At 46.2% G+C, this 26,449-nt stretch overlaps 1 protein-coding gene across 2 annotated transcripts in view; it reads right to left on the reverse strand.

Moving 5' to 3' along the window:
• kn (EBF transcription factor knot) overlaps positions 1 to 26,449 on the reverse strand; it is a 134,456-nt gene that overhangs the window by 20,013 nt on the left and 87,994 nt on the right. For both annotated transcript variants that reach the window (XM_037426596.2, XM_075881147.1), the window contains exons 8-9: positions 3,128 to 3,209; positions 442 to 559 (exon numbers count right to left, since the gene is read on the reverse strand). In XM_037426596.2, the coding sequence (XP_037282493.2) occupies positions 442 to 559; positions 3,128 to 3,209 (200 nt within the window). The remainder of the gene's footprint in view (positions 1 to 441; positions 560 to 3,127; positions 3,210 to 26,449) is intronic.

Genomic DNA, 26,449 nt, shown 5'->3' on the forward strand with positions numbered 1-26,449 from the left:
GGGAAGGAGGCAATTACGTGTGTCGCCGGTCGCGGCCAGCGCTTAAGCCCGGAGAACAAGCCGGACGCCGCCGCGGGGTCATCGATTTTCCGTCGCCCCCGGGGGACACGGCGCCCCTGACACCAGCGGCCGACCACGCGCGCTCTACGGTTGCAGCGCGTCGAGCGGCCGCCGTGTCGTCAACAAAAGCTCTCCTTCACTTTCATCTGGGCGCACTGTGACAATCAAGCAGCATTCATTCCGGAAAGCGGGGGCGACTATGCTGCTGTTGAATTTTCGCTTCCTTTTGTCCGCTCGGTGTGGAAATAGCACAGTTGTATATCACAATAAAAGACACTCATTACATCCTGAGTTCAGAGAACAAAACTATTTTTTGTGTCTCTGCTGGTAATATTTGGTGCCAACGTTTAACTATTGCCCCGCTTGAGTGTCGCCGCTCACCTTCAGTTGGGTCGAGTCGCTTAGCCCGTCGACCGTGCTTGGAGTTGTTGTGCACGAACATGTTGTCTGAGACTGCCAGCAGGGGTCCTTCGACGCTCACCTGATTCGAGATGACCACCTGCCGCAGACCGCTTATGTCAATAGCCGTGAAAGAGTGAGGACATGTTGATAACTGGAGCAGTGTTATTTCAAGAAGCTTTTCAGCCACTTTTGGCACTTTCAACTCTTTCAACTCAATTAAGGATATCAGTCAGCTGTATAAGTGATTGTGTATTTAGAATATTTAAAAGCACCGCCTAAAGTTTCACTGGCATGCAAACGAAGCCACCTCACCAATGCAAACGAGTTCAAGTTTTACCAATGGGCGTTTAACTTCTGTGACATATTTTAGAACATGCTGTTGAACGCTTGTTCTGTTTCGTTGCGTAGATTACATTAGTATTGGACGGCGCAGTTTAAAAGAACTGTTACGTAATTCATGAGCGGTTTTCTTCTCATCTTTAGATCATGCTGTTAACGCATGTTTTAAATTAACAAAGAACGAACATACTTTGAGAAGAAATAAACGTTGCTGTAGGAAGTTTCTCTGCATGCAAGTATACATTAGCAGCTGTGAAGTTCGCGTGTTTTGAGGATATATCACGGTTTAATTGTCGCGGTAAAAACCAAGGCTAATAAAAAGGGACGTACAACGCGATTCGCATTCTGCGCGCTACAACACATAGTTATCGAGATAAAATGCCTATACTCTAACGCAATACGCAGTTGGAACAACTATTTTCCACAGATGGCTTCGTCGGTCATTGCGCGGAAGTGTTGTAGGAAAATCGTTCTCGTTTCATCTCGATCAAGCGATTTTTTTTTTGCATCGGCTGAACTTTGTGGCATTAAGGAGGCATTCATACTTTGACAGCAATGGCCGGGAACATTGGGGATATTTAGGGGATTCTAAAGCATCCCTTCGAAGTGTGTGGGACAGGCATAAGTGGTGCTATCACAAATTTGCAGGATTTGATGCAGCCAGCCTTCACCACAAGGCGAAGATTACAGGGAATATCGTGGCATATATAGCCGTGCTTGCGTTTCTGGAAACAAAAGAACCGACGAAGCCACCGGAAATGAACTCCAGTGCCGGAACTTAAGAAATACATATGTCTCACCGAGATTACCGCTTCGAACATCGTGACAATATATGCCCATCAAGAAAAAAAAAAGAATAACCTGGAATCACCAAGACAATCTTGAGCGATATATCAACCCGGAAGTTGCATCTGCACGCGACTTGGAGACATTGCACCACCGCCTTCTACTGAACGAATGGTTATTTGCGCCGCATATATGGTGTTTCCTGCTATGATAATGGTGGCAGCTTGGAGACTGTGGAGCACGTATTCGATTCTCGGCGTGCCGCGACGACCGATTATTTTTCGAGCGTGATCTGGCCCTTCGAAGCAGCGATGGGTGCAATTGTTATATGCAAATTATCTGTCAGAAATTGGACTAATCAGACTGCTTTGAAGACTCACAATTTCGTCTAGAAAAGCCACTATTGCGATTAAGAGTACGGGGTTCACTTTGGCCTTTCATATTTATCCAAGAATTCTTTCCCCTGGAATGCAGAGCCACATGCATGCCAACGCATGGGCAGAGATCCGATATAAAGCGTCTTGACAAAAGGCAAGAGGTTATTGCGAAATCCCGAAATAAATAAACGGGGCTCACATTAGGAGACAAAAGCTAAAGCCCCTCTCTGCTCCCATGAAGGAGCGTGCGGCGTCAACGGTTGTAAAACACGGGAAATCTGAACCAGTAATTCAAAGCGGTCATTAACCACGTAGAAAGTTGAGAGGCCTTCTCCCCGTTTTTGCGTTTTACAACTGTATAGGCGAATCGCACTAAACACTTCTCACTTTTCCCGATCACGGCGGAAATGTGTCTTAATGTAACCTCAACGCGATGAGCCGTGCTGATCGCGGCTGGACGGAAACATGCTGCCGGTGAAATTCATTGAGTTCTCTCCGATACCCTGGAATGCTTGCACTAGTGGAAAATTGCGTGTGATATTTACATACGCCGGGAGCTCCTTGTGTAGGAAAAACCAAGCGCAAGAGCGTTCCCGCCCTTTGCCTCTGTATTCATTCGGCCAACTTGACTGTGATTACAGCCGGTGATCTCGGACCGAGTTGCCTGCGTAGAACACCTACTGTATGTGCCTAAACTTTCTAAAAGCGCATTCAGTTCTGAAAGCAAAAGCGATTCTTACGCCCGTATTCACGAACGCTCCTCGACTCGACTTTCACCCTTCACTTGACAGAGTTGAACACTGCGCCGCCGCTCGGCTGAAAATGAAGCTGCGCTACTGAAAAATCGCAGCAAATTATCACTGATATGCAGTGATGTGTCGTGACTAGAGATGGCGCTCCCGTCGGCTTTCTCAAGTGAACGTGGAGCGTCGACTGAAGGGACGTTCTAGAATACGGGGGTTAGTCTAAGATGCTTTAATAGAGCAGAAAGAGGCGCTGTTCCTGTCTTGCACGTGACACTGTTTTCGCATCTATAGTCCTACTACTGCCTATGAGATCCTTATCATTGGTTGTTTGCGACGGCGCCTTTAGGCACGCTGCCTGTATATACCCTCCATAGTCTCAGCTGTGTGAAAGCGAGGCTGCAGTTTGAGCATGCGTACCTGAAACCGCCGCATGTCCCGCGGGTTGCCAGCGTTCTTGAGGCAGTTTTGGTTGCACTTAAGAAAGAACTTGAGGAAAAACCTGTGGAAAGAAAAAGAAAGCCAGAAGTGAGTGACTGCCGTCTTCACCATGCATGATGCTGCTGATTTCGCGTAATACGCATCACTGATATTAACTTCGACAGCCCTTACAGAGGAAGAAAAGAAAACATTTAGTTTCACTTACCGTAACGACTTAAAATGGGGCGATATAAAGGACGAAAGTTTTTGGCCACATTCGTCTCGTCATATCCTCAATACAAATTTATACACAAGGCTTATGAACGTATCGACTGTTGGTGTTCAGCTTATTTTTTCTTCATCTTTTAAATAGACTTGTGACATTTATGTAGCATGCACCTAATTACTCGAAACGGCAAAAAAAAATCAGTGATCGCGGATACATGACGGAAACGGGAAGTGCGCGCGTCAGAGACTTTTTTTTTTACCGAGTCTGGCGTCGGGGGTGCGTACAGCTGCTGCCACTTGCGGACACTGTGGATCCAGCGATGCGCTCAGCCGGCGCGGTGCATGGCACCCCCGCCGGAATAGCGCGTTCGCCGACGCGTCGACACTCATGAAACATGCATGACTCCCAGCGGTGTGCCTGAGCAGAGGCGCCGAGGGCGCGCCTAATGGCGGAGAGAACTGGTTCATTATGTATGACTGCATGGGCACCGGTTGCATATTCATTTTCGGCTGGTCCGATCGCGCGTCTTTCGCCGCGCGAACGCCCTCCCGGAGTCAAGGGGCGCTCGCCGTGAATTTTGGATGGGCCGTGACGCGCTCGCTTGCAACAAGAATCTCATGACACGCGGAGGCTGTCTAATAGCACGAGTGAAAACAGCGATAATCTGTACCTTTTCTCTGGAAATATTGGCAAAAAAAAGAAGAGCAGTCATGAGTCAGCAGCGTTATCAATCTGCGCGTGTTGCATTCACTTGCGAGATGCACGAATTCTACACTAGCGACCACTCTCTCTCTTTCCTGAATACTCTCGCTAGTCATGTGACTTGAGCTTCTTTCTTCTCGATGGATCTTTGAAGTTTCTCTATACTCCGGTCCACTCTCCACGTTCTCCTTCACTTAACACCCGCTAAAACCACCAGACGTACAGTAACTGTCCCCACTTCATAAATGTACTTCTTTTTCTGCATTCTGTGGACCTGTGGAATGCTTCACCCGCTGATGTGAGCCCTTTATCAACTGCTTGGTTCCTGTTGTGTACAGCTAAGCATTGACCCTCGTATTTTGAGCATTTTTTTTTTGTTTTCCAGGGTTTTCTACTTCCTCTCCTGCAATATTCCTCCAAGGCTGCGACAGCGACATGCTAATAAAGAAAAGTGTTATGCGCCTTGTAACAAAATGTTTAATAAAAATTTTGAGCGAAGTCCAATACTGAACTTGGTGCATATTGTGTGCTGCGGTGCTGCCACCCGCTTGCTAGTTGGCCGTCCACTGTGTGCGCTAGAGAAGCACCATACACTGCGACGCCGAACAACTTTCGCCTGACTCCGATCAATACCAAACTTGGTGAGTTATGAGACCACAAAACTAAAACGAAACTTGTTCTTTAAACGAAATACTACACGAAAACTGAAGAATTGAGAAGCGTGGTCGTTCTCACGCAGGAAGTATTTTGTAAACAAGCTCAGCTGTGCTGCATGTATTGAAATGCAATCATGCGCTTATTCGCTCCTCAGCCCTGTGCAGACAATCAGGCCACCTTCCGGAAGGAAAGCAACCCCGCTGCGCACGAAGACAGTATGCTATGACACCGGCACGTATCGAATGAATTCATCGCCATCCAAGATGGCGCCCTCGTATAGCCGCAGGCGTCAGGTGGCCTTTGCGAAGGGAGAGTTGTCGTCGTCCACTAACCGAGTTAGGTGGTGTGGACGCCGGCCGGCCGCAACGCTGTTTGTCTTTGCCGCCATCAGCGATTCAAATATGCACCTCCCCCTGTTTGACTTCGGAGCGGTCCATCGACCCCCGCGATCGCCCCTTCAAGTCCGCCGCCGCATGGCGGGGGTGCCCTTTTCCGGAAGTTCAGGGAAAGCGAGTCCACACAACACCGCCTTGCGACTGCTGTCAATTGCACTGCTCTGATAAGGTGAGGTAAAAGCATTTCGAACGTCACAAATGTTCATCCTGTGCAAACCTCCACGCACAATCATAAAATAAATAATTATTAAAAACATTATTTGAATATTGTTTGCCGGAGCTATAACAACGGCCGTTTAACAATCCTAAAACTTCGAAAAACAGTCGCACATTTTCCCAGAGTCTCAAGCTCACACTCGATCTCCACACGTCATCTGCGACTCTTCTTGTAGCAGATAACTCAAGTCCATCTCTGCGGCAGGAGATTTGATAACGAAACCCTGTGGTGGACGACCACTCACGATGCTTACATGGGTGTTGGGCGGTTTCTATCCTTTTAAAATGCCGGCTCTTCAAGGGGCAAAAAAGTTATACATTGTTTCTGTTTCTTGAAGCGGGGGGGGGGGGGGGTGTAAGTTTTGGCGACCGCTTCTTCAACCGCTGCTTCTCCACCCGCGTTTCTGTGGAAAAAGGTCTTGCTTGGTTAACGAAAAGAATTGCTGTTCTTTGTGTGCGTGCGTGCGTGTGTGTGCGCGCGTGCGTGCGTGTGCGTGTGCGCGTGCGTGCGTGTGCGTGTGTGTGTGTGCGTGCGTGCGTGCGTGCGTGCATGTGCGTGTGCGCGTGCGTGCGTGTGCGTACGTGTGTGTGTGTGTGTGTGTGCGTGTGCGTACGTGTGTGTGTGTGTGTGTGTGTGTGTGTGTGTGTGTGTGTGTGTGTGTGTGTGTGCGTGCGTGCGTGCGTGCGCGTGTGCGTGTGCGTGCGTGTGTGTGTGTGTGTGTGTGTGTGTGTGTGTGTGTGTGTGTGTGTGTGTGTGTGTGTGTGCGTGCGTGCGCGTGTGCGTGCGTGTGTGTGTGTGTGTGTGTGTGTGTGTGTGTGTGTGTGTGTGTGTGTGTGTGTGTGTGTGTGTGTGTGTGTGTGTGTGTGTGTGTGTGTGTGTGTGTGTGTGTGTGTGTGTGTGTGTGTGTGTGTGTGTGTGTGTGTGTGTGTATGTGTGTGTGTGTGTGTGTGTGTGTGGTAACGCGTGCTCACAAAGTTGCCCCTGTGCGGAAATCATTCTCGCTCTCTGCGTGAGATCGATCGTCACCGACGGCAACCCCTCGTGAATGAGTCCACACGTGAAATAAGACGGGCCGGAAAGTCTTGAATCCACTCTTTTCGCGCTTCATACTTACCATCGAAATAAACATTCTTTTTTCATTCCCCCTTTCTTTCGCTATCAGAGAAAAAGGGGGAAGAGAAGTGCACCATTGACGACCAGCGGCGTTCATTTTCATGCGTGTAGTCTAACGGAGCGTACAGCAGAACCGGCGCGTGCTTGTTTATCATGCAAATCGGGAGGCGCGCAAGCAATGCCGAGGCGGAAAAGCCCATTCTGGAGGCGTCCTTCCCTCCGAAAGGTGCGCGGTAATTATTTCCTCCGGCAGAAACGTGTGTAAAAAGCTGCGCTTTGCATGACAATGCTGTCGGCTCCGCAATGTGACTCCCCTGGGGGCCTCGTGGCGGGCCCCGGCTCGTCTGCGGCACACTTGCTCCCGTGCGCTGCATCTCCCTCGTCGGGGATGCGTCTGCGCGAGAAGCGCCGCCTTGGCGAGTTTCCCGCATTCGCAATGATCCGCGCATCATAGAGGCAAGATGTTTGGCGCGCTTTCACAAAACAAGCAAAGCGAGCGCGCAACGTGTATCTTGAAGTCTCGGGCGACAAACGCCGCCGTTAATAAACTTAATAGCGCAGCTCATCGGCGAGAAATATGTCGCAGCAAAAGGTTTAAATGCAATGTGTTTGAGTCACACATATACTCGAGCAGAGACTGCACACGCTATTTGCGGCGTAATCGGGCTATAGGTGGTCGTCTCCGCGGAATTGTGGATAGGCAATTGGTGGCCCGTTTACAAATACACGCAGCGGTGCTTTGTTGCGTGTGGTCTGAGCCGATTGTCGGCGAATAAGATGCATTGACTGCATTGATTGATATGTGGGGTTTAACGTCCGAAACCATCATATGATCATGAGAGACGCCGTAGTGGAGGACTGCGGAAATTTCGACCACCTGGGGTTCTTTAACGTGCACCTAAATCTGAGCACAAGGGCTTACAGCATTTTTGCTTCCATCGAAAATGCAGCAGCCGCTGCCGAGATTCGATCCCGAGACCTGCAGGTCAGCAGCCGAGCACCTTAACCACTATAGACCACCGTGGCGGGGCTGCGTTGACTTCAGTTTACCGGTAATGTCAACGCTCCTTCAACTGAATGAATGCACGAAGGCTATGCAACGTTGCCATTAACAGCGAGTAAAGCGCGTTCTGCCTCAAAGGGACGCTCGCCCTTGGTAGCTCTCTTCACGCTTTCGCACAAAATCATCCTTTCGCTGTGTTGTTTGTACGAGGTTAGCTTGTGTTCCGCCCTGTATACGCACTTGTGCAGCGTCACTGAACTACTTATTTTTACTTATTTCTCATCTGCGTGCAACAAAAAAGAGAGATATAAAGATCACAGAAAGTCCAAATATCTGTGCGATGTATTCAGTACCACCGTTCACACTTACACGCATGTGCTTTTTTTTTTTAAGTCTAGTCACGAAAACTTAGTGGCTGACAGCGCTTTGCGCTACATCGCGTTGACCACGTATGCCTGCATGTATATACCTTGTAAGAGTTCAGCAGAAAAATTTCATCAATCGAATATGACAATGCTACAACAAAAGTGTGGTTATTTTGTGGGACAAGCATGTTTGTTTTTTTCAACAAAGATGACCGCTCCCTTTCGTTGGTCAATAACAATGCCACATAAATGCTCAAGACAATGTAAATAAGATGAAATTTTCAGTATATTTATACAACATAAAATGCGAGGCTTTCCGTCTGAATGAATTGTGAACTTCCATGCTCTTTAAAGAGTTGTTAAATCTAATCACAAGGTTTCAAATATCTATTAAAGCAACCTTGCCAATAAGCGCACTCAGAAAAAATATCTTCCTGGCCTTCAATTCTTCTGGCTTTCACTCCGTTAAAAGCAATGAAGGTCGCACAAAAGTGGCTCTCCGTCCGCAGAAGGATCCGCTGGTTCGATTACGGCGTACCGCCGATGCGTGTCACGGGATTTCTGCTGACCTGCGCGTCGTGCGAACGCCAGTGTGGGCCCGGCGAATGGTGCTGGGCTTTGGCGGAGCGACTTGCGCGGTCCACGTGGGATGCGGCGTTGAGCCGCCTCGCAACTTCTTGCCGCTGTTTTACGCCGCGTTAAACACGCCAAGCCGCCGGCGACGCCTGCCTGATGGTCGAGGATTACTCCGGCCGGCTCTCCTCTTCTCGTCGCGTGAAGAAGCGAGATTGAATTTGCCAAATTTATTCCCACGTCCGGCAATAGCCGTGTAACAAAATAAATTATAATGTAAGGCCTTAATATCCCCCCCTCATGACAGCTACATAAACAGACACAGGAAATTATTACAGACATGCCACATATACAAATTATTTCTGTCGTTTTACGTGTCGCACATTTCACCTTATCATGAGCTCGCTGGCAATGGAGGCAGTTTTAACAACCCGAGATTCTTCAAGGCACAGGGTCGTTCTCTTGTTTTCTAATGAAATGCGGGCATAAAGGAGGGAATAAAACTCTGTCGGAACGCAGTAGCCACTACACTGGCCGAGAAGGCTGAGACAACCCGGAATGAAACAGCCAACAAAAGGAATCGTTTCATAGTCTGTGCGCCTAAGCATGCTCGTGCTTAGTTAAAAAACAAAGGACATTAGCTACAATTATTAAAGAGGAAACCGGGCGGGGAAATTGCCTGCAAATTATGCAAGCCTAGATCCGCGGGCTACCTACAACATCCTTAACCTTGTGTCAGTTTGGAAGAGTTGCCCAGTGACCTTGTAGTGGACATATACTAGGCGACATGGGGTGGGCTCATGACCACTCGTCACCGCGGTCGGCTGGACGCTTTTTCCGACCAGGTGCAAGGAACGAGGCAGCGACGTTTGCAGGCGCCAAGAGAGAGAGAGAGAATAAAATGAGGGAAAGGCTGGGAGGTTAACCAGAAATTGGGGCATCCGGTTCGCTACCCTACTCGAAGAGAAAGGGGAATGGCAAAAAAAAAATGGGAAAGGAAGCGAATAGCAAAATAGACGCACGATGCAGGCGCCGAAACGGCGATGATAGCAGCAGATGTCAATTTCTCAGCGGTGCGCTGGCTATCGATGGATGGCCAGCGTGGATAAGATGGCGAATGGTGACGTTCAAGTGAAGGAGGAGAAACAATCCTACGTGTAGTAGCAACCAGAAGCTTCTATTGATACTGGCTCGGACCACCCTGTCGGTGAAGGGCTGAAGCTGGAATCGCAGCAGAAACGATAGAAAATGTTTGGAAACTTCCATGGCCTTGTCAGCCAATATGGCGAGCTTCTACAAAGTCTAGGTTGAAGCAGCTTCCAGCACCATCTGGACTTGGGTGGGCGAACGCTGGAACAATAGCTGGCAGATGAAGATGCGGTCCATGGAGGAAACGCGTAAACCGAGAAGATTGAGGAATCGACGCAGTAGCTGGCTTGGCCGTTGATTGCCGAGTTGTTAGATTGAGAGTAGCCGTTGTATTGCAACCGTGCGCGTTCCGAGGGAGCCGTGAGGTCCAGTAGCACTCTGCCTATGTCAGTACTCTTCTACGTCCTTGTCTGTTCGCGCTTATTCACACTTCATGGATGCACTATGCTAGCGCAACAACATGTTTTAGGTCCAGTATAGCTGCCTTGATTACGTCATGAGCTGACTCTCGTATAGGTCGTGTGCCAATGACTAGATAAGGTCGGAAATCTCGTCGATGATGGCCGCTGGAAGCACGTCGACACCAAAGGGGTACTTGTGAGTCTGGAACGTAATCTGCAAAAGTTGAAAACAGGTCTCTGCTTGGATGAACCTCACCAAGCCAAAACTCTGGCCCTCGGATTTTGTTCAAGATAACCGCATGCAGCGGTTGAAGAGGTTTCGGCGTCGACCGGGCTGGTCGGGGCTTGCTGCCGTTGGTTGCCATGGCTCCACGTCTCCTGCATCGTGTTGCACTTTACGAAAGTTGCTACTTGATCCAAACGCCCACAGTCACCAATTTGTGGAGAACACAAAAGAAGCAACTTGACCAATCAATACCATCACAGGCCGGTAGAACTCTCCTCTGTGCGTTGATCGCGACGGGAAGGCAATCGTCTTTCATTTTGTTTTCGGTCAAACCTGCCCCGCAACAGCTATAACGCAGTTTTGCTTTGCCTCCGGGATCGTGTTACGCCAAGCAACCGTGTCAAACCATGACGTCATTGCGACGTCACAAATGTGACTGCATGTGACGTCATCACATTATGATGCTTGTTTCTTTGTGTTCGATCGTGTTGATGCGGGTAGCCGGTAAATTGTCGCGCGTGATAAGGCATCTAAGGCTCTCACCTCCACATGAAACCAACGTTCATGCATTCTATCTCTCTCTCTCTCTCTCTCTCTCTCTATGTACACACACACTTGTCACTTGGATTAGCTATATATATTGGTTAACCAAAAACCAAGTGACAAGCGTTGTATGACATGCATTAACCGTTCCCGATAAGCCCTTGCTGCAACCTCGCACTGATGTGCTATGTAGTAAATGCGAGGCAAAAACAAGCGTCCTACTGCATTGTGATTGTCCAGATGAAAAGCTTTTCCTCGCTTAAAACATGAACTACTGTTTTGAAACTTTCGGCGTGCCTTAACCAGCAAAACATACTATGCAATAATATACTAGACATACTTTTAATTTGGCCGCTACGTTTCGAAAATTAAGCCGCGATATGAGTCGAAATGCTGTTTATTCCAACTTTGTCACAATATTCTGACAATATCTGTGCTTAATGTGTTCACAAAATAATTTGTTCATTAAACATTGCAACCTATAGAACACATCATGGGGATACATTACTCGCGAAGGAATCTCTAAGTTTTTTTATGGAAAACGCTAAATATGCCGTCTATTGTAATTTTTCACTAACTCCAAAGAGGAAGTAAGTTAACATAAATATATACAAACTATCATAGTTATGAAAGACTAGTGCCTTGAAAATAAGAGAAGAATTGTTTCGTAGCAATTCCTCAAACCAGTAATGTTGTATGAATCATAAAGCGTGACACAGTTTCACCTGGGTGCCCAAAGTTTGCAGTGGTTTCTAAGCAACATAATTTTTTCTTTTTGCGAAATAATGATGCCTGGAGAGCTACTTCGCCTATTTATCTGTGCTTGCATGCATGCAGTGTTTTTTCGTCATTATCGGAGATTGTCAATAACTGACGTGGTGTACTTGAAACACAACAACGTTTTTATTTATCATATATATATATATATATATATATATATATATATATATATATATATATATATATATATATATATATATATATATATATATATATATATATATATTGCACCCAAGACGCAAGATCATCATCGCGTGACAATTCATCTGCGTCGCAGTTTCTCCCTCAGGCGTGTGCAACGCGATTCCATGTCGGTATGTGGTGAATGGGCGGAATGGCGCATTTTTTTGGGGGGCAGGCCCTGCGGTATTTTCGATATTCCGCAACCTCTAAATTACACTGGCAATAATCAAGTTGGCGCTAATACAGCGCGGCGCCTCGGTTGCCCGAAGCGAGCGAGCCGCCCTTGGACGGCCGGCCGCCATGCCGGGCATGCTCGTAAATGTTTTGCCGGGGCGAAGGTGTCTTCCGAAAGGGACCGGTCGAGGGAAACGTGCGGACGGGGAAATAACGCCGCCGGCGCTGCCACCTAAGAAATCACCGGAGCAAAACTGGCTGCCCGTTTTCCTCCCCGCCACTGTAGCAACAGCGGGGAGACGCGTTCCCCTGGGAGCCCCGGACGAGCCGCATTGAATTGCGGCCGTGCTGGACGGCGGGGAGATATCGACCGCACGTTGGCCGCGCCTGCCTCTGGTCGCGGCGTGTGTGACCACGCCGAGCATCAGGTCGCGGGTTCGCTTCGAACACCGCTGCTGCTGCTAACGTGATGCTACCGTTGCGCTAGGGCATCTGGATCGGGACAATTGCCCGCAGACGTCATTGACACTGCGTTATTTGGTGACGCAACTTTTGGCAGACCGGAAGCAGCAACGGCTGCGAACTTTCCCCGCTCCAGTGCACTTGATTCGACAATCGTTGAGGGCTAGTTTTTGGCTTGCTGCGCATTGGTAGGCGCACCAACCGTTTTCTTCGCAACTAAACCCAATCCTGACGTTTTGGAGCACCACCTTCGTATTAGTAAGCAGGCTGCTCCTTCACGTATTAGGTGGAAGGCTTTACATGCAGATTTAGCAGAGCAAGGCTTCAGAAAGTTGTTAGAGTGCGAGTTTATTGATGCAAAATCTGCAACGAAAAGCTTTTTTTTTTGTTTTCTCGGTTTTAGTGTGGCATTAGATTCCGAGCTCTGGGTAGATATTTTAGGAGAACTCGAACTTGAGGAAACCTTATGGCTCGGCTAAAGAACACACACACCGCACTAAACCAAAAACGTTTTTTATGCCGAATGGTGGCAGCAGAGAGTCGAGAATGAATCAGAGGAGGCCGTTATCTTTTATTATTTGTTATTCTGGTGCTACTTCAGCTGCAGCACGATAGTTCGAATCGTTGCTGCCTGGTTAATTATTTCGTGTTTTTGGTCCGTACGTTAGTTCGCCACAATCCTTTAACAAAACATGTGCGCAGAACTGCGACGTGGAAAACTAGAATTTAAGTGTGCTAATTTCAGGAGCCAGCTTACGATATGCCATTGACACCACATTATTTGCATAAAGTATACCAGGATTCACAATACTCATTGTCAGTTCAAAATATGCCGGTCTTTTTTTAACAAAAATATTGAATTATCACGACAGGCGATGCTCAGACAATTCAGATGACTAATGAACTAACAGACTTATACCAACACGTTTTTACAGGAAACAGAAGAGGCGCTAACGCTGGTTGGTGGAGTGAATCTATCAGTAGCATTTTTTTTTTCGACAGGCCTTATATATGTAAACACAGCAAATTTTACGAGCGTTTACTAGAGAATGCCCAACTGGTGGCCTCACAGAAAACAAGGAAGGAATACAAGTGCTAAGACACACTTTTTTTTTGCGACGCGTAAACAGGCCACGATATTCGAAGACCACGGGGAGAAAATAATGGAAGCAGTATGACGCTGATCACACGTGCCGTGGCATGACCTCAGGTTAAGACTTTGTCAGATTTCGAAAGTTTGAAGACCAATCTCGCAAGCACTGCGTTTCTCAAAGTTTGAAATACATAAGTTATCCGAATCACAGTTTGCGAAGGTTAGTGACGCGTCGTACATCAGGCATGATTGCGTCTGCATCTCGAGGTTGAGCAGTTGCGACTACGGCATGTTGCGGGGTCACTGCTAAAATAAACACACACACACACACACACACACACACACACACACACACATATATATATATATATATATATATATATATATATATATATATATATATATATATATATATATATATATATATATATATATATATATTTCCGCCTGTGCTCGAAATGGTGCTTCCTCCAAAGCATTCTCGTTGAGCGTGCAGGGCGGCGGCCTCCGACCTTGCGCAGCCGCCGTCCCCGGGGGCCGCACCCAGGGACCACACCCGAGAGCCGTGGGCGTGCCGGCCACGGTGCCCCGTGACGTCACGCCACGCGATTACGTGACGCACCGAAGACGACCAGGGGGCCCTGTGCGGCCATTTGCCTAATGGGCTTTTGCGTTGGCTGACCTGCAGGCGTGCTCGACTCCCGCTTCGCGCCTGTGCCACTTGAGTGGTCCACCTCAGCGAGGGAAATGATTTGCGCAAAACCCGCTAAGTTGTGCAGGTGTGTTCCGCATGCCAGCTGCACCACAACAAATCGTGCAGGTTCTGGCGAGCGAGCGAACCTGACAATTTTCAAGGAAACCCTCCGAAGTGAGCGGGGAGCACCGCCAAGGTGCCGCCAAGATTCGCGCAGATCGACGTGGCTCGAGGCACCGCAAGAGTTGTGCGAGACAGGCTCTAATCGGCTTAGGACTTGCTCCTGTGGCGGGAGGCCGCTAATCCGATGACAGTAAGGGGAGGCTCGTCTTTCATTTTATGAATCGCAGTACGCAAGAAGAAGAAAAACGTCATGTCCTCCACAGTGGCACAAAAAAACGCCAGTCACGTTTTCGCAACGAGTCAGCCAGTCCCACGACCCGGTACTCGGATATTGAAGCAGCTTTTGCGAACATATGTGGACTGCGAAACTGAGGGCGTCGGCAGAAGAGTATGATACCGGGATGCTTCACGGCTCAGACGCTGTTAAGACTGATTTTCGGAAGTGGATGATCAGACACGTTGTGTTGCGACCGTTTCAGCGACATGAAAAATGTAAATTGGACGGACGCGGCGCATCTAGTGCATTCGCCTGGAGAGGGGTAAATCTGGTGAATAATCACGATGCTAGTCGCGTGCATCATAGAGCTGGTCTGGGAAACAGTACTTCCAATCACACTTAGACACGATACCAGATATCGACACGATAAATACTTGTGATACGTAGTCAAGACACTACCGAAACAAATCTATCCGTCACAACACTTGTAATTTTTGTCGGGAAACACTTAGATACATTAGATAGTTCATCAGCACTTCTCTCGACATTCATCGTTTTTTTTTCTTGCACTCGAGACAAGAATGGGCGTTGAGAGATTGCATTTGTAATTGCGTTCGTCTCCGCCATTGCTCGAGTAGAAACTGTGCAGAGGTACCAAGTAGTCTAATTTATTGCTCTTGAACTGCTCTCCCACAAGTATACGCCGCCCAGAGTACCCTGAAGTGACATGTGGGCTATTTTGTCAGCACTTCAATTATGTCGTCATTCTGCAACAGTCTTTCGGGCAGGAGGATTTCATAGGATCGACGCAGGTATGTTGTGCACTCGGAAATACTGCCCTGCCGTGCTTACAAACGCCCGCACCCCCCCCCCCCCCCGTGTTTTTAGATGCGAAGCAGCTCTTTGACTCACGTATGTAACGCCGTACGTACTTGCATCCGTATAAACGCACCACAACGCGTTCCCCTCGCGGCAGCTGTTGGAGCGGTGCCAAGTAGGTCACACCGGAGCTGCTCTTTTACGTCACACTCCCCTTGCACGTTTCATTCGCAGATGCGCGCTCACGTCACTCTCTCCCTGACCAGCAACACGCTCGCCGCAGCGCCCACTCGCAACACACCTCTCTTGCTTCATTCTCTGCACCGCCCGGAACGCACGACCACACGTCAAGTGGAAGCTCTCCTTCGGCTCGTTCATCTGCGATGAAACTCACACGAAACTCAAGCCACCTCCTGTGTCTTTACGTTTCATACAAACATTTACTCGAGTAAACACTACACCGAGTTTCGCTTCAAACTGTTCTTCCAGCACCCGCGTGGACGCCCGTTTCAACCGGGTCAACGCCGTGCGCACCGCTTCTGCTTCACACCACACCTTGGTTCCCTTCGGCGAGATGCTCAATGATTTTTTTTTATTTTAGCATTTGCCTATAGCTTCGTATGTGCATAATTCATTCTGATAAGTAAACGGCCCTACACGCAGCTGCTGGCGTAATCTCATGGTATAAGACCTGCATGCCGCATCAAATGCTGCACAACAAATATGCCTCACATCATCATCATCATCATCATCATCATCACCACCACCACCACCACCACCACCACGAGGGCTGCATATAGTAGACCTGTTCTAATTTTAGGTTCGAAGCGAGTAGTGATTTAGTCGAATAATTTCGAGTGTGATTCAACTTGGGTAGATCACTTATTATAGAGAAACATGATCATCAGCCAACGCAAAAGTTGATCATGTTTGTCATGAACCAACTGACCTGCACAATATATATTTTTAAACTGAAACGAATGAAACTTTAAATGGAATTCCTCTTGGTTCTAAAGGAAATATTGTCAGGATTTCGATTCTGGTAGGATACTGGTTATAACGTGTACAAAATACATAATGTTTCAAATTTACTCAACTTAAAGCGTATAAGTTGGCATAACACATCTTTAAACTTCAAAAACATGATGAATCAAAGTGAGTGCAATACGTTCATTAGAACTTGAAGTCAGGCTTCACGGCATTATGGGCTTCCCCTGGATAGGTTTATTCACGGTAGAGCGCTCATTGATGTGGTGAAGCAACCTTTACAAGAAGCTCACATGCTGTTTATACACGTCAGTTTATTCATTTAAAACTTTAATATTTAAAATAATTATGTTTGTTTCTGCTCAATTCGTATGCTTTAACATTCGTTCAAGTATTGAAATTCTACAATATTAACACGATAAAAATATAGCCTTCATAGCGACGGATTACTGTGAGGATATTGTTTAGTCAGGAATGTTTACTGAAACGAGAATTTGTGCCAGTCTGGCGGTGTACCGTAATGTAATATGAACAACGAATGACCTTAGCAATGAACAAGGAATCAGTGCCTCAGTTGTGAGGTCAGCCGTCGTCAAGACTGTAGAGTAGTTCATGCTCCCAGTTGAGTGTCAGAATGCACAGTGCGTTGATATGTGTATTGCTCCGACAAAGAAAAGAATGCTTTATTTATTTAACAAACAGGTTACATCTTACAAAGCTCTACCGATTAAACCATCCAACTATCTGTAGTCATTATACGCTTTGACTTAGGCGTGTTTGTACGACGAAGGCAGCGCGACGAGGACGAGGAGACACCACACGTACACGGCGAGCTCCGACTTGCAACTGTCCACGCACATCTCTGCTCTCTCCTCGTCTCCATCCCAATTCGTTGGGAAAGCACCAGCACCGCGTCGAAATTAACAGTGTGGCTCCCATTTAAGATGATGCTTAAACTGATTCTGTTAGGTGGGTTGCCCAAAATTATTAAAAATAAACATTGGCAACTTTCTAGAACCGCAAACTAAGCGACGCCAAAGGAACCAGAGTGTGTAAATAGGTGAATGTATAATTACAGAGAATATATCTAACCATGGTCGTCTTGGTTATACAATGTTATCAAAAAATCCTTGTGGTACTGTGATACTTTTACATCAACTTCGACTATCTTCTCAAAATCATTGCGATAATTTTCAGTGGAGACGGTGTGCAAACTGCCCAAGAAAACACCCAGGCTATAATAACGTTCACAGCAACGACATACGAAAGCCTATATGTTAAACATCAGTCGGAGATGAAAAGCTTATTTGAGGACTGAAGTCAACAAGAAGCGATCTACATTAATCATTAAAGGCTCCAATCAAAACAAGTCTAAAGCTTTACGATGATTCAAAGCGCCGAGCTGCGCAATATTCTGGAACCTATACAAAGATGGTTCATTGTTTGCGAGTGCCATTAAAGTAGAAATCTTGACGACTGTAACTATTTGGTTTTAGTGTACGCCAATGGCATAGAAAACATTCCCCATGTTTTTTGTTGTTGTTGACGTTGTTGTTATTGTTGTTGTGGTTATGCCATACCCTCGGTGCACGGGGTAATTAAAAATGTAATTACTTGTCAGAGGAAGCGATCTTTGAAAACAATAGAATTGAAAAAGAAATCTGCCAGTCGAAAGCATAGAGTGCAAAAGACGACAGGACTTGTGAAGTTGATGCATAGACATTCGAGCAAAAACTGTCACGGCAAAATCTAGCCAGTAGATTCTTTGTTTGTTGTTTGCGTGACCTAAAACAGCACGCTGGTGCTAAGAGTGACACGGGTGACAGCAGTGCGGATTTCGGCCGGATAAATGTAAGAAAGCCCTGCTTTCTTCTACAACACCAGCATTTGTATTTTGAATAGTGTTACGGATCATGATAGCGATTTCCTAGCAGTCAATGGGAGAGCTCGAACAATGTTATACCTAGGTATTTGCATTTTAAAAGGGTTTGCAGCGCAAGTACGGAAGTGCTGAAGGAAAAGCTTAACAGCAAGGAATGGAAGGAAAGGTCTAAGGAAAGTGGATAAAACTGGAAGCACTTGAGCCTATAAAAAGCAACAGGGTCTTTTTTTTTTGTTCAAATTACTGCTACGTAGGGCAGGCGGGTTACTGCAGCTATCAGAGAGTAATGGAGCATAAACCCATCAACTGAAGGACAGCCAACTAATTTTGATAACTGCGGAGCTGTTCTAACTCGGTTGAAGTGCGCGATCATGCCCGAAAACTATCATTAATGAGGATGCGCCACAGAATACAGGCAAATCTCTCTACTCCCTTCAACGACGTATACTCTGTAATAACCCTGAGAAGGAGTAGATAGAAAAAGAAAGATTAAAGACAGAGAAAGGTATATTCCTGAGGCGGGTTTCGAACCCTCCATCTGATGGTGAGCGTTCTATTTAGGAACGCTGTAGAAGCGCTCGGCTGAGTATAGGCTGTTTATAGTAAGCGAAGCGAGCGTGAAGAGGAAGATGTTGATTAAACGGGAAAGAGAGGTTCAGAAGAATGCTGAGAGACAAAGAGAAGAAAAGCCCCGCCCACCAACGGCGATTCCCGAGGAGGAAGCCGTGCATCTCCAAGCTATACTCGCCATTCAGCACTGCCAGCGCTACAGAATGTGAACAAGCCACATGCCGGCAAAAGATATTTTGCCTTGCTATTGGTGAGGTTGACACATTTGCCTTTGTTTGGCGTCTGCTGCCCCAGATCAGTAAGTAATATGTTTATTCTTCATCGCATTTACGTCATATGTTTTTTTTTAATTGTTGTATCAGCAACCACCAGTTACTGGTTAGAAATCAACATGAAAGCGCCCATGCTCAACCACCCACTTCGATTCAAACTCGCCCTTGACGCTCAGACAGAGCACTCACAGCAACAAATGAATGGCGTAATGAGCTATCGCTTACTTCTGTCTCACGATCAGTACAAGTTATCAGGTAGGCTCTGTCATTATTGGCGAGATAAGCTGTTTCTTGACCCACTCCAGCTATAAGCATAGTGCGCGATGCATTGGATTGCAATTCATGTAAATGGGGCAGTGTAGTCACAAATACATTGCTGTCGAAGCACCATGCAAGGCATATATATGAAACACATACAAGCGTCAGTTTGTAACTTAAAGGCCACAAAGCGCACGACGACGACGTGATAAACATGAGGCGGATGGCACCGGCATCATTGTCAATCACTATTATATATATATATATATATATATATATATATATATATATATATATATATATATATATATATATATATATATATATATATATATATATATATATATATATATATATATATATATATATATGCCATTCTATTTAGGATCGGTGGAGCTGTAATGGTAACGCTTTATGTTTATGTAGGAACGGGAAAAGGAACGGCGTTTCTTTAACATTTCTCAGCATAGAATACACTTAGCACATACTGCAGAACGGTGCGACTAGGTGACTGCGTGAGGTGCAACAATCTACTACTCACCTGTCACCTAACTATGCTGGGGGGGGGGAGTTGGGGGGAGTGCGCGATGCCGAGGTCGACCACACGAGGGAAGAACACCTGTTTACTTTTCCTATTAGTATGATCCAGTCTCACAGCAATTAAGAACCTTTCTGGAGGGTAGAGTGTTGACACACTAGGGAGAATTTTTTACTTGACATCAGAGAATGATCGAACCCCATTGTAAGGCTACCGCCAGGAAAGGGCGTACTATTTTTTACCTCGGCGACTTTTCCGGTTGGCCAACTCATAATTAGCTTGCGCGTATGTGAGTGCGTGTGTGTGAAAGCGTGCGTGCGTGCGTATATTGGCGTTCCTGCAACGCGCCCATGTAACCTTGTCCGCATAGTCGAGGCACTTGCGTGTGGTTCCATGTTGCCTTTGAGAGATGTGAGTGATTTTCGCGAAACGGGTTAATCGCGCATAGGACAGAGGAACCGATCCCAACGCTTGAGGCACAGAAAGCGAGTAAAGCACCGATGTGCTAACCACCGTCATACCGCGCAGCGACTTCCCACTGCGCATGAATGGTCTTGGCTACCAATGTAACGGTGGCAAAGCTGCACTTTGGAATACTATCCCTTAACAATGAGCCCCCTTGCCACGTGCAGTGTACGCTTTGGACGTTTATACATGCTTTATGTTCACGTGCTGACAGGCCGTAAGCCTTCGCCCTACAGTTCCTGGGAGTGTTTTTCTCGTCGCGTGTACTTTAGCTGGTCCAAGGCTTAATCGTTCCTTTATATCACGTGCATGCTGCCGACAGCTATAAACAAGTCTGTATTTTCACACCCGGGTGCACGGATGACCGGCATGTCTGAATCGTAAAGAAAGAGGGAATAAAAATTATAAAATGCGAGTTTAAAATCTGTAATCGGCTCTTTCTTGTTCGTTCTTCTCTTCTGTTTGCTCTGAAAGTGCTTCAAAATTTAAAAAAATAAAAAACAATCCTTGCAGAGAAGGTAGCAAAAGAAGAAAAATGCCGTCTCCCAGCTCATTTGATCTCGCTCTGACAGTTAGTGACACAAGAGCGTTCCACTACTCCGACAATAGTGGCTCTACACCAGAGGTGTACCCTTAAAGCAAACAAGAATACAAGTGACGATGCATGAAAAACACCGGCGTAGAGCGAAAGACGCCCGGTGAACAGAGGTTAAGCCAATTAAAGACACTCGGCTCGCAAATTCCCCGGCTTTTCCAACAATCCCCCTGAGCCACTTCCTTGCGCGAGCGAAGGGGCTTCGGAGCAAGGTGCTCATGCGGCGACATACTTTTTTAAGGCCTCCCGTTACTGTTTCTTCTTTTTCTCCCGGTGGCTGCTCGAAAATGTCGCTCCTTCGGCCCCAACTGTTTTTGTCGGTTTTGCGAAGCGAACGCTTCGTGAATGCGTGCTACTGTGACAGTCTATAGCGCGAGCACTGAAACTCGTGGATCACCTGTTCCACCGTTTCAGCGTAACTACAAAACATGAAAAACCATCCGACACCCTAAACATGTGCCGTGGCAAAGTGCTACAAAGATGGCACTCATTCTAAATGAGAAACATTTGCGAACCACGTGATCCTCGATATAAACAAGCATGGCCGGACAAGAAGCGCGTAATAATTTTAAACGGAAACACGATGTAGTGTAAATGGTGCGTACCTGTAGTGTAAAACCAACATTTTCAATTTTAATATTTATCGTGTTCAGGTACACGAGTTACGTAAATGTCAGGACCAGAATTCCTAAATGACGTTGTGTGAACTGCAAATCGAGGTTGTTACATTTCAACTATTCGGCAAATGAATTCAATAATGGAATCTCAGCCGAAAGTGCCTCATATTTTAGCTCTAAAACATTCTGTTCACAGACCATCGTTCTATAGAGCCTAAGCACCCATGGATTGGCATCGATCTTAATGATTATGCTACGTGAATAACTTTTCAACTTTTTTGCGGCGCCCCCTTTTCTTTCGGCTGCTGTCATTCGGAAAACAGTCGAGGAATGCCGAATGCGTTCTGGCTTTGCTAAGAAAAACGCTGTCTTCACTGGCTTTGTGGCCAAATGGAATGAAATGATGATTACTCGTAGAACGTCGCTCTGCCCCAGATCTCTATGAACAGATCTGAATACACGATGCTTGCAACCACGCGGCACAAAGTAGAACACAACACTCCTCGTCCTTGCTGCGGGGTTGTGTGTCCTCTTCCCGTGTTGTTATAGCGCTCTTTTCTTTTTGGTCGACAGAACCAGCCAAAATATCAACCGCGTGCTGATTCGGCGTCGTTAAACTGGACGGCACGTGTGTTTTATACCCGTCAGCCCACTTCGAAGGTAGTGTCAGAAATTGTGACCCTAGAAAACACACGAGTGCGCGCATTGCAGATTTATCTTTGAATCATTAGTTTGAATCTACAGAATTCCTAAACAAATCACGGGTGGGGGAAGCACAGGTTGCTTTGGGATGCTTAAAAAAAAGAGTGGAGTGGGGGCCACAGTGATTGTTGGCACAACACTGATTTTTCAGCTGTCAGTTCATACAGTTGGCCTCGGCTGGCTGTGTCACGCCTACATCGCCCTCGTGGCCTAACGGATAAGGCTGTGTCACGCTTCATGGTACTACACTCACGGGGTATTCCGTGCAGAAACGATAGACTTCTGGGGGACTATCCTTCATAATCACATTGTGGTTCCGAGATGTAAATCCTGTATAATTGTCTGCCTCGCTGCATAGGGTATACTCGGCTTATGACCCGAAGGTCTGAGGTTCGATCGCGGCTACGGTGATCAGAGTTTAATGGAGGCGAAATGGTATACGGGGTCTTGTGCTGTGGTCAGGTCTGTAATGGTGAGGCCTGTGTCAGTGCTTGTTAAAGAACACCAGATGGGCCGAATTCGCGGAGCCCTCCGCAACGGCATCTCTCATAATCCTATCGTGGTTTTGGGACGTAAACCATCTGTATTATTATTAAAGCCCTTAAAACTGTTGTTACTATATAGGTTTTCTAATTGTACACCTAACTTTAATTACGCAGGTGTTTATGGCCCCATCGAAATGCGGCCGCCATACCCCGGGAAACTAACCCTCAAACTAAAGCTTGTAGTAGAGCAAATGTGTAGAGCACGCAGCCTGTGTCTCACACACAGCTGATACAGGCAGGCCTTAGTTCCCATAATGCAGGGCACGCAGGCCAGTATAAGACGCGTGTGCATCTCGAAATACTCCCGTTGTGGATCTGCACGTGTTTTAATTTTGTTACACAGTTTCATTTATTCACTTATTTCTTTATTGATTTCTTAGTGAAATAACTTTAATGAGGCCCCGCGAGAGGCGCTCAATAGCGTGCAGTGGGGAACTTTCACAAACACTAAATAGCGCTCGCACATTTCTTGGTTGCTTAGTAGATACATATAGCACGGGTGAAGGATGTGGTTGGATTATTGTTTTTTTAATGATGCTCTTCTTACATCGTAACTACGTGCAAGAGAGAACCAAGATTTATTTTTTTTATATTTGAAGGTACTTGAACGAGATTATCCTTAGAGTATTAGGTTTTCTTAAAAAATATTTTTTGCTTAATTGAATAAATTATAACACTCCTACGGAACCTCCTGCACCTTGCTGGTGTTTTTAGGAGAGCAACATGCTACTTCAGGACGCGTGGTGTCGCTCTGCTACGCCCCAGCCCCGACAGTTGCATTTCGAATGGGGAGACACGCAAAGAAAACCGGTGTGCACGCATCCAACAAGCTGGTCGCCAGTAATCCGGACTCCCCCAAACTCGCAGTGGTCATGCCTTGGTTCTGTCAAGCGAAGCATCGCACTTACTAATCAGTGCAGGCTGCCACATTGCGGAACAGCCGAGGCACCTGCAATTATTGAACTGGTAGATAGTTCACCATTTCACCCTGCTCCCGTGGCTACGTCTTTATTAATAGTAAGTGGAGCGCTGGCGCCCTTAGTTTTATGATAAAATGTTTAGCAATCACGGAGTTGACATCATCTTCTGTATATAATATTGGAAAATGTGGACGCTACCTATAATCAATACAGCCGGCTCCCGTAACTCACCTTCCAATTATTGATCCATGTCACTGAGAAGCAGTTGTTGCAAATTATTGGAACATGTATTCTTCATGAATATCGCTAACTTTCTGGAGTCCCACTCGTACTTTGGGGAAACTGAGCTTGCTTATTTTGCTCATCAACTGCATCAAATTTTGGATCACTCATCCTGCGCTCACAGTAGTTTCTTATATTTTAGTAAGGCGTTCGATAAGGTGTGTCATATTTAAACTACTAATTTTTAAAGGAAGCTTACTAAATGTCGACCATAACCTTCTGAAATGGCTAGAACATTGCTTTCCTAATAATTGCGTGCAATTTTTAACTGCTTCTGACCATAATTCTCCATTCACTAATACAGTTAGGTACGTCGCAAAGATCCGCGTTGAGGCATCTATTTTATCTGATATATAATAATGATTTTAGCTGGTTCAAGTAGTTAGAACATACATCTATGCGCGTAGATGATTATGTTATCTACCGGAAAAGTGCGAATGCTGATGGTACTAAAATGCTTCAAGCTGATCTAAACAAATGGCAGACTGGTCCATGAATTGGTGAGTGGAATTAAGTATTACTGAAAGTAAAACACTGCACGCATCCAGAACTAACCCTAATTTCAATGCAACACCTCCCACGCTCCCTTATCTATAGATGCTTCCGTTATATATATATATATATATATATATATATAAAGGAAAATAAGTGTATACCTAAGGGCTCGTTTTTCCGTGTTTTGACACAATAATAATGAGATCTAATAGGCAATAAGACAATAATGCCAAGGAGTGTATAGGAGAGGTTATTTGAACAAATGTGATGTATATAAGAAGAAATAAAAGTGGGAGAAAAAATAACCTGCCGTGAGCAGGAATCGAACCTACGACATTCTAATAACACGTTCGATGCTCGTTCTCTCTCTCTCTCTCTATATATATATATATATATATATATATATATATATATATATATATATATATATTATTCCAAAAAATGACATTCGACATTCTCTTGTCTCTCTCAGTTATTCCTGATTCACAAGAGCTTTTACTGCTGGAGATCCACCCCTCCCTATAGTTGTAACAGTTGCTACACACGGGAAGATGCGAGAATGCATAAGGGCGCTAACAAAATACTCGTAATGGCAATGAGGCGTTCACTGCCACAGGCCCCTCCTCAAGACACCATGCACTGTCAGCGTAGCTCTGAATAAGGCGCTTTCGACTCCAAGTCATAATGAGAAAAGCACCAATCTCAAAGAAACCGTAACATTGCATTCCCGTGGGTGCAACCATCCTTCATGCATCGTTGTTTTCAAGTTATCTAGTGCACACAGCGAGGAATATTATCTTTTTTTTATTCAACACGAGTGCGTTATGACTGTTCTCTTTAATTCAGCCGAGTTACTTATCTCTATACGTATAGACTTTCTCTTAGAAAGGCGCCTATTCTTTATTTTTATTCAGCGTGTGAGGCTTCAGCAGGGCATGTTTCCTCCACGAGCACCACGCGTGTCTATACGAACAGCGAAACAGTCGCTTTCTGCTTGGAACCGCATTGCAAAGTAAAGCAGTTGAACGCGCGCCCGAAGTGGATCCTCTTCTGCGGCAATCGAAGCCTCCGCGAGGGTCTCCTGGGAGGCGGCGGTGCATCACTCATCTCCTCTCTTTTGTTTCCTTCCTCGGGGGCAGAAACACACGCGAAACGTGTTTGCGCGGGAGATGTACACCGCGATGTTTATTTCCCACCGACGGGGACGCACTACTCGCCTTCTATACTCGACTCCCCGTAATAATCAAGTAAACAACGGCCCCGCAGAAGCGCTCCTCGGCGTATAGTTCAAAAGCGCCGCTTTAGCTGCCTCTCGAGTTCAGCCCTAACTTGACCAGCTATTCTGTGATTCTGAAAAGAACGGTGAATAGCGTGAGCGAAAAGGCATTCCTAGCCCCAGCTCACTTCGGTGCCGAAAGTATCTCTCGATTTTCATATAGATCCAAGAAATATTGACAATACACAACGCACTAGGCGAAGAAGTACGGACGTGGACATTTTTGTTTAGTTGGACTGTGGAGATGGGACTCTTCATTCGCCCTTTGTTAGCAGCGTCTCCACTTTGCTTCGTCGTACTACGCGTGACGTGAACACCACGTCAACTACACTGCTGGCTAACTGGCAGTGTTTGTAGAAGAATAGAACTGCAGTCGTTAGCCCGAAATCTACGCACTGTCTCCTAGAAAAATGAATTGTCTTGATTCAGATGCTAAGATCGAGACACCGAAAAGTTTACGCGCTTTCGTAGGTTAACGAATGCTTATCAATGTTTTTTTTTTCAGACATTATGACTCCGATTTACCACAAAGAACAGCAAAATGTTATACTACCATTAAAAAAATGTTGAAAGACGCTTGAGCATGGCCTTCAGAATAGGGGGAACGAGACGGAATTAAAACTCTCCTTGCTCCAGGTATACAGCTGCTAAGTAACCACGCATGTCCAGAGTTTGTTGATGATTATAACTAATTATGCGTGATCGCATTTTAATCAGTAAGCCTTTCAACCACCCACTGGTTCCTCAACTCACATGGTGCGACGCCCCACGCAATATTGCTTGCAAACTTCATGAATGTC

The sequence above is a fragment of the Rhipicephalus microplus genome, chromosome X (genome assembly GCF_043290135.1).
Source record: "Rhipicephalus microplus isolate Deutch F79 chromosome X, USDA_Rmic, whole genome shotgun sequence".
NCBI lineage: Eukaryota > Metazoa > Arthropoda > Arachnida > Ixodida > Ixodidae > Rhipicephalus > Rhipicephalus microplus.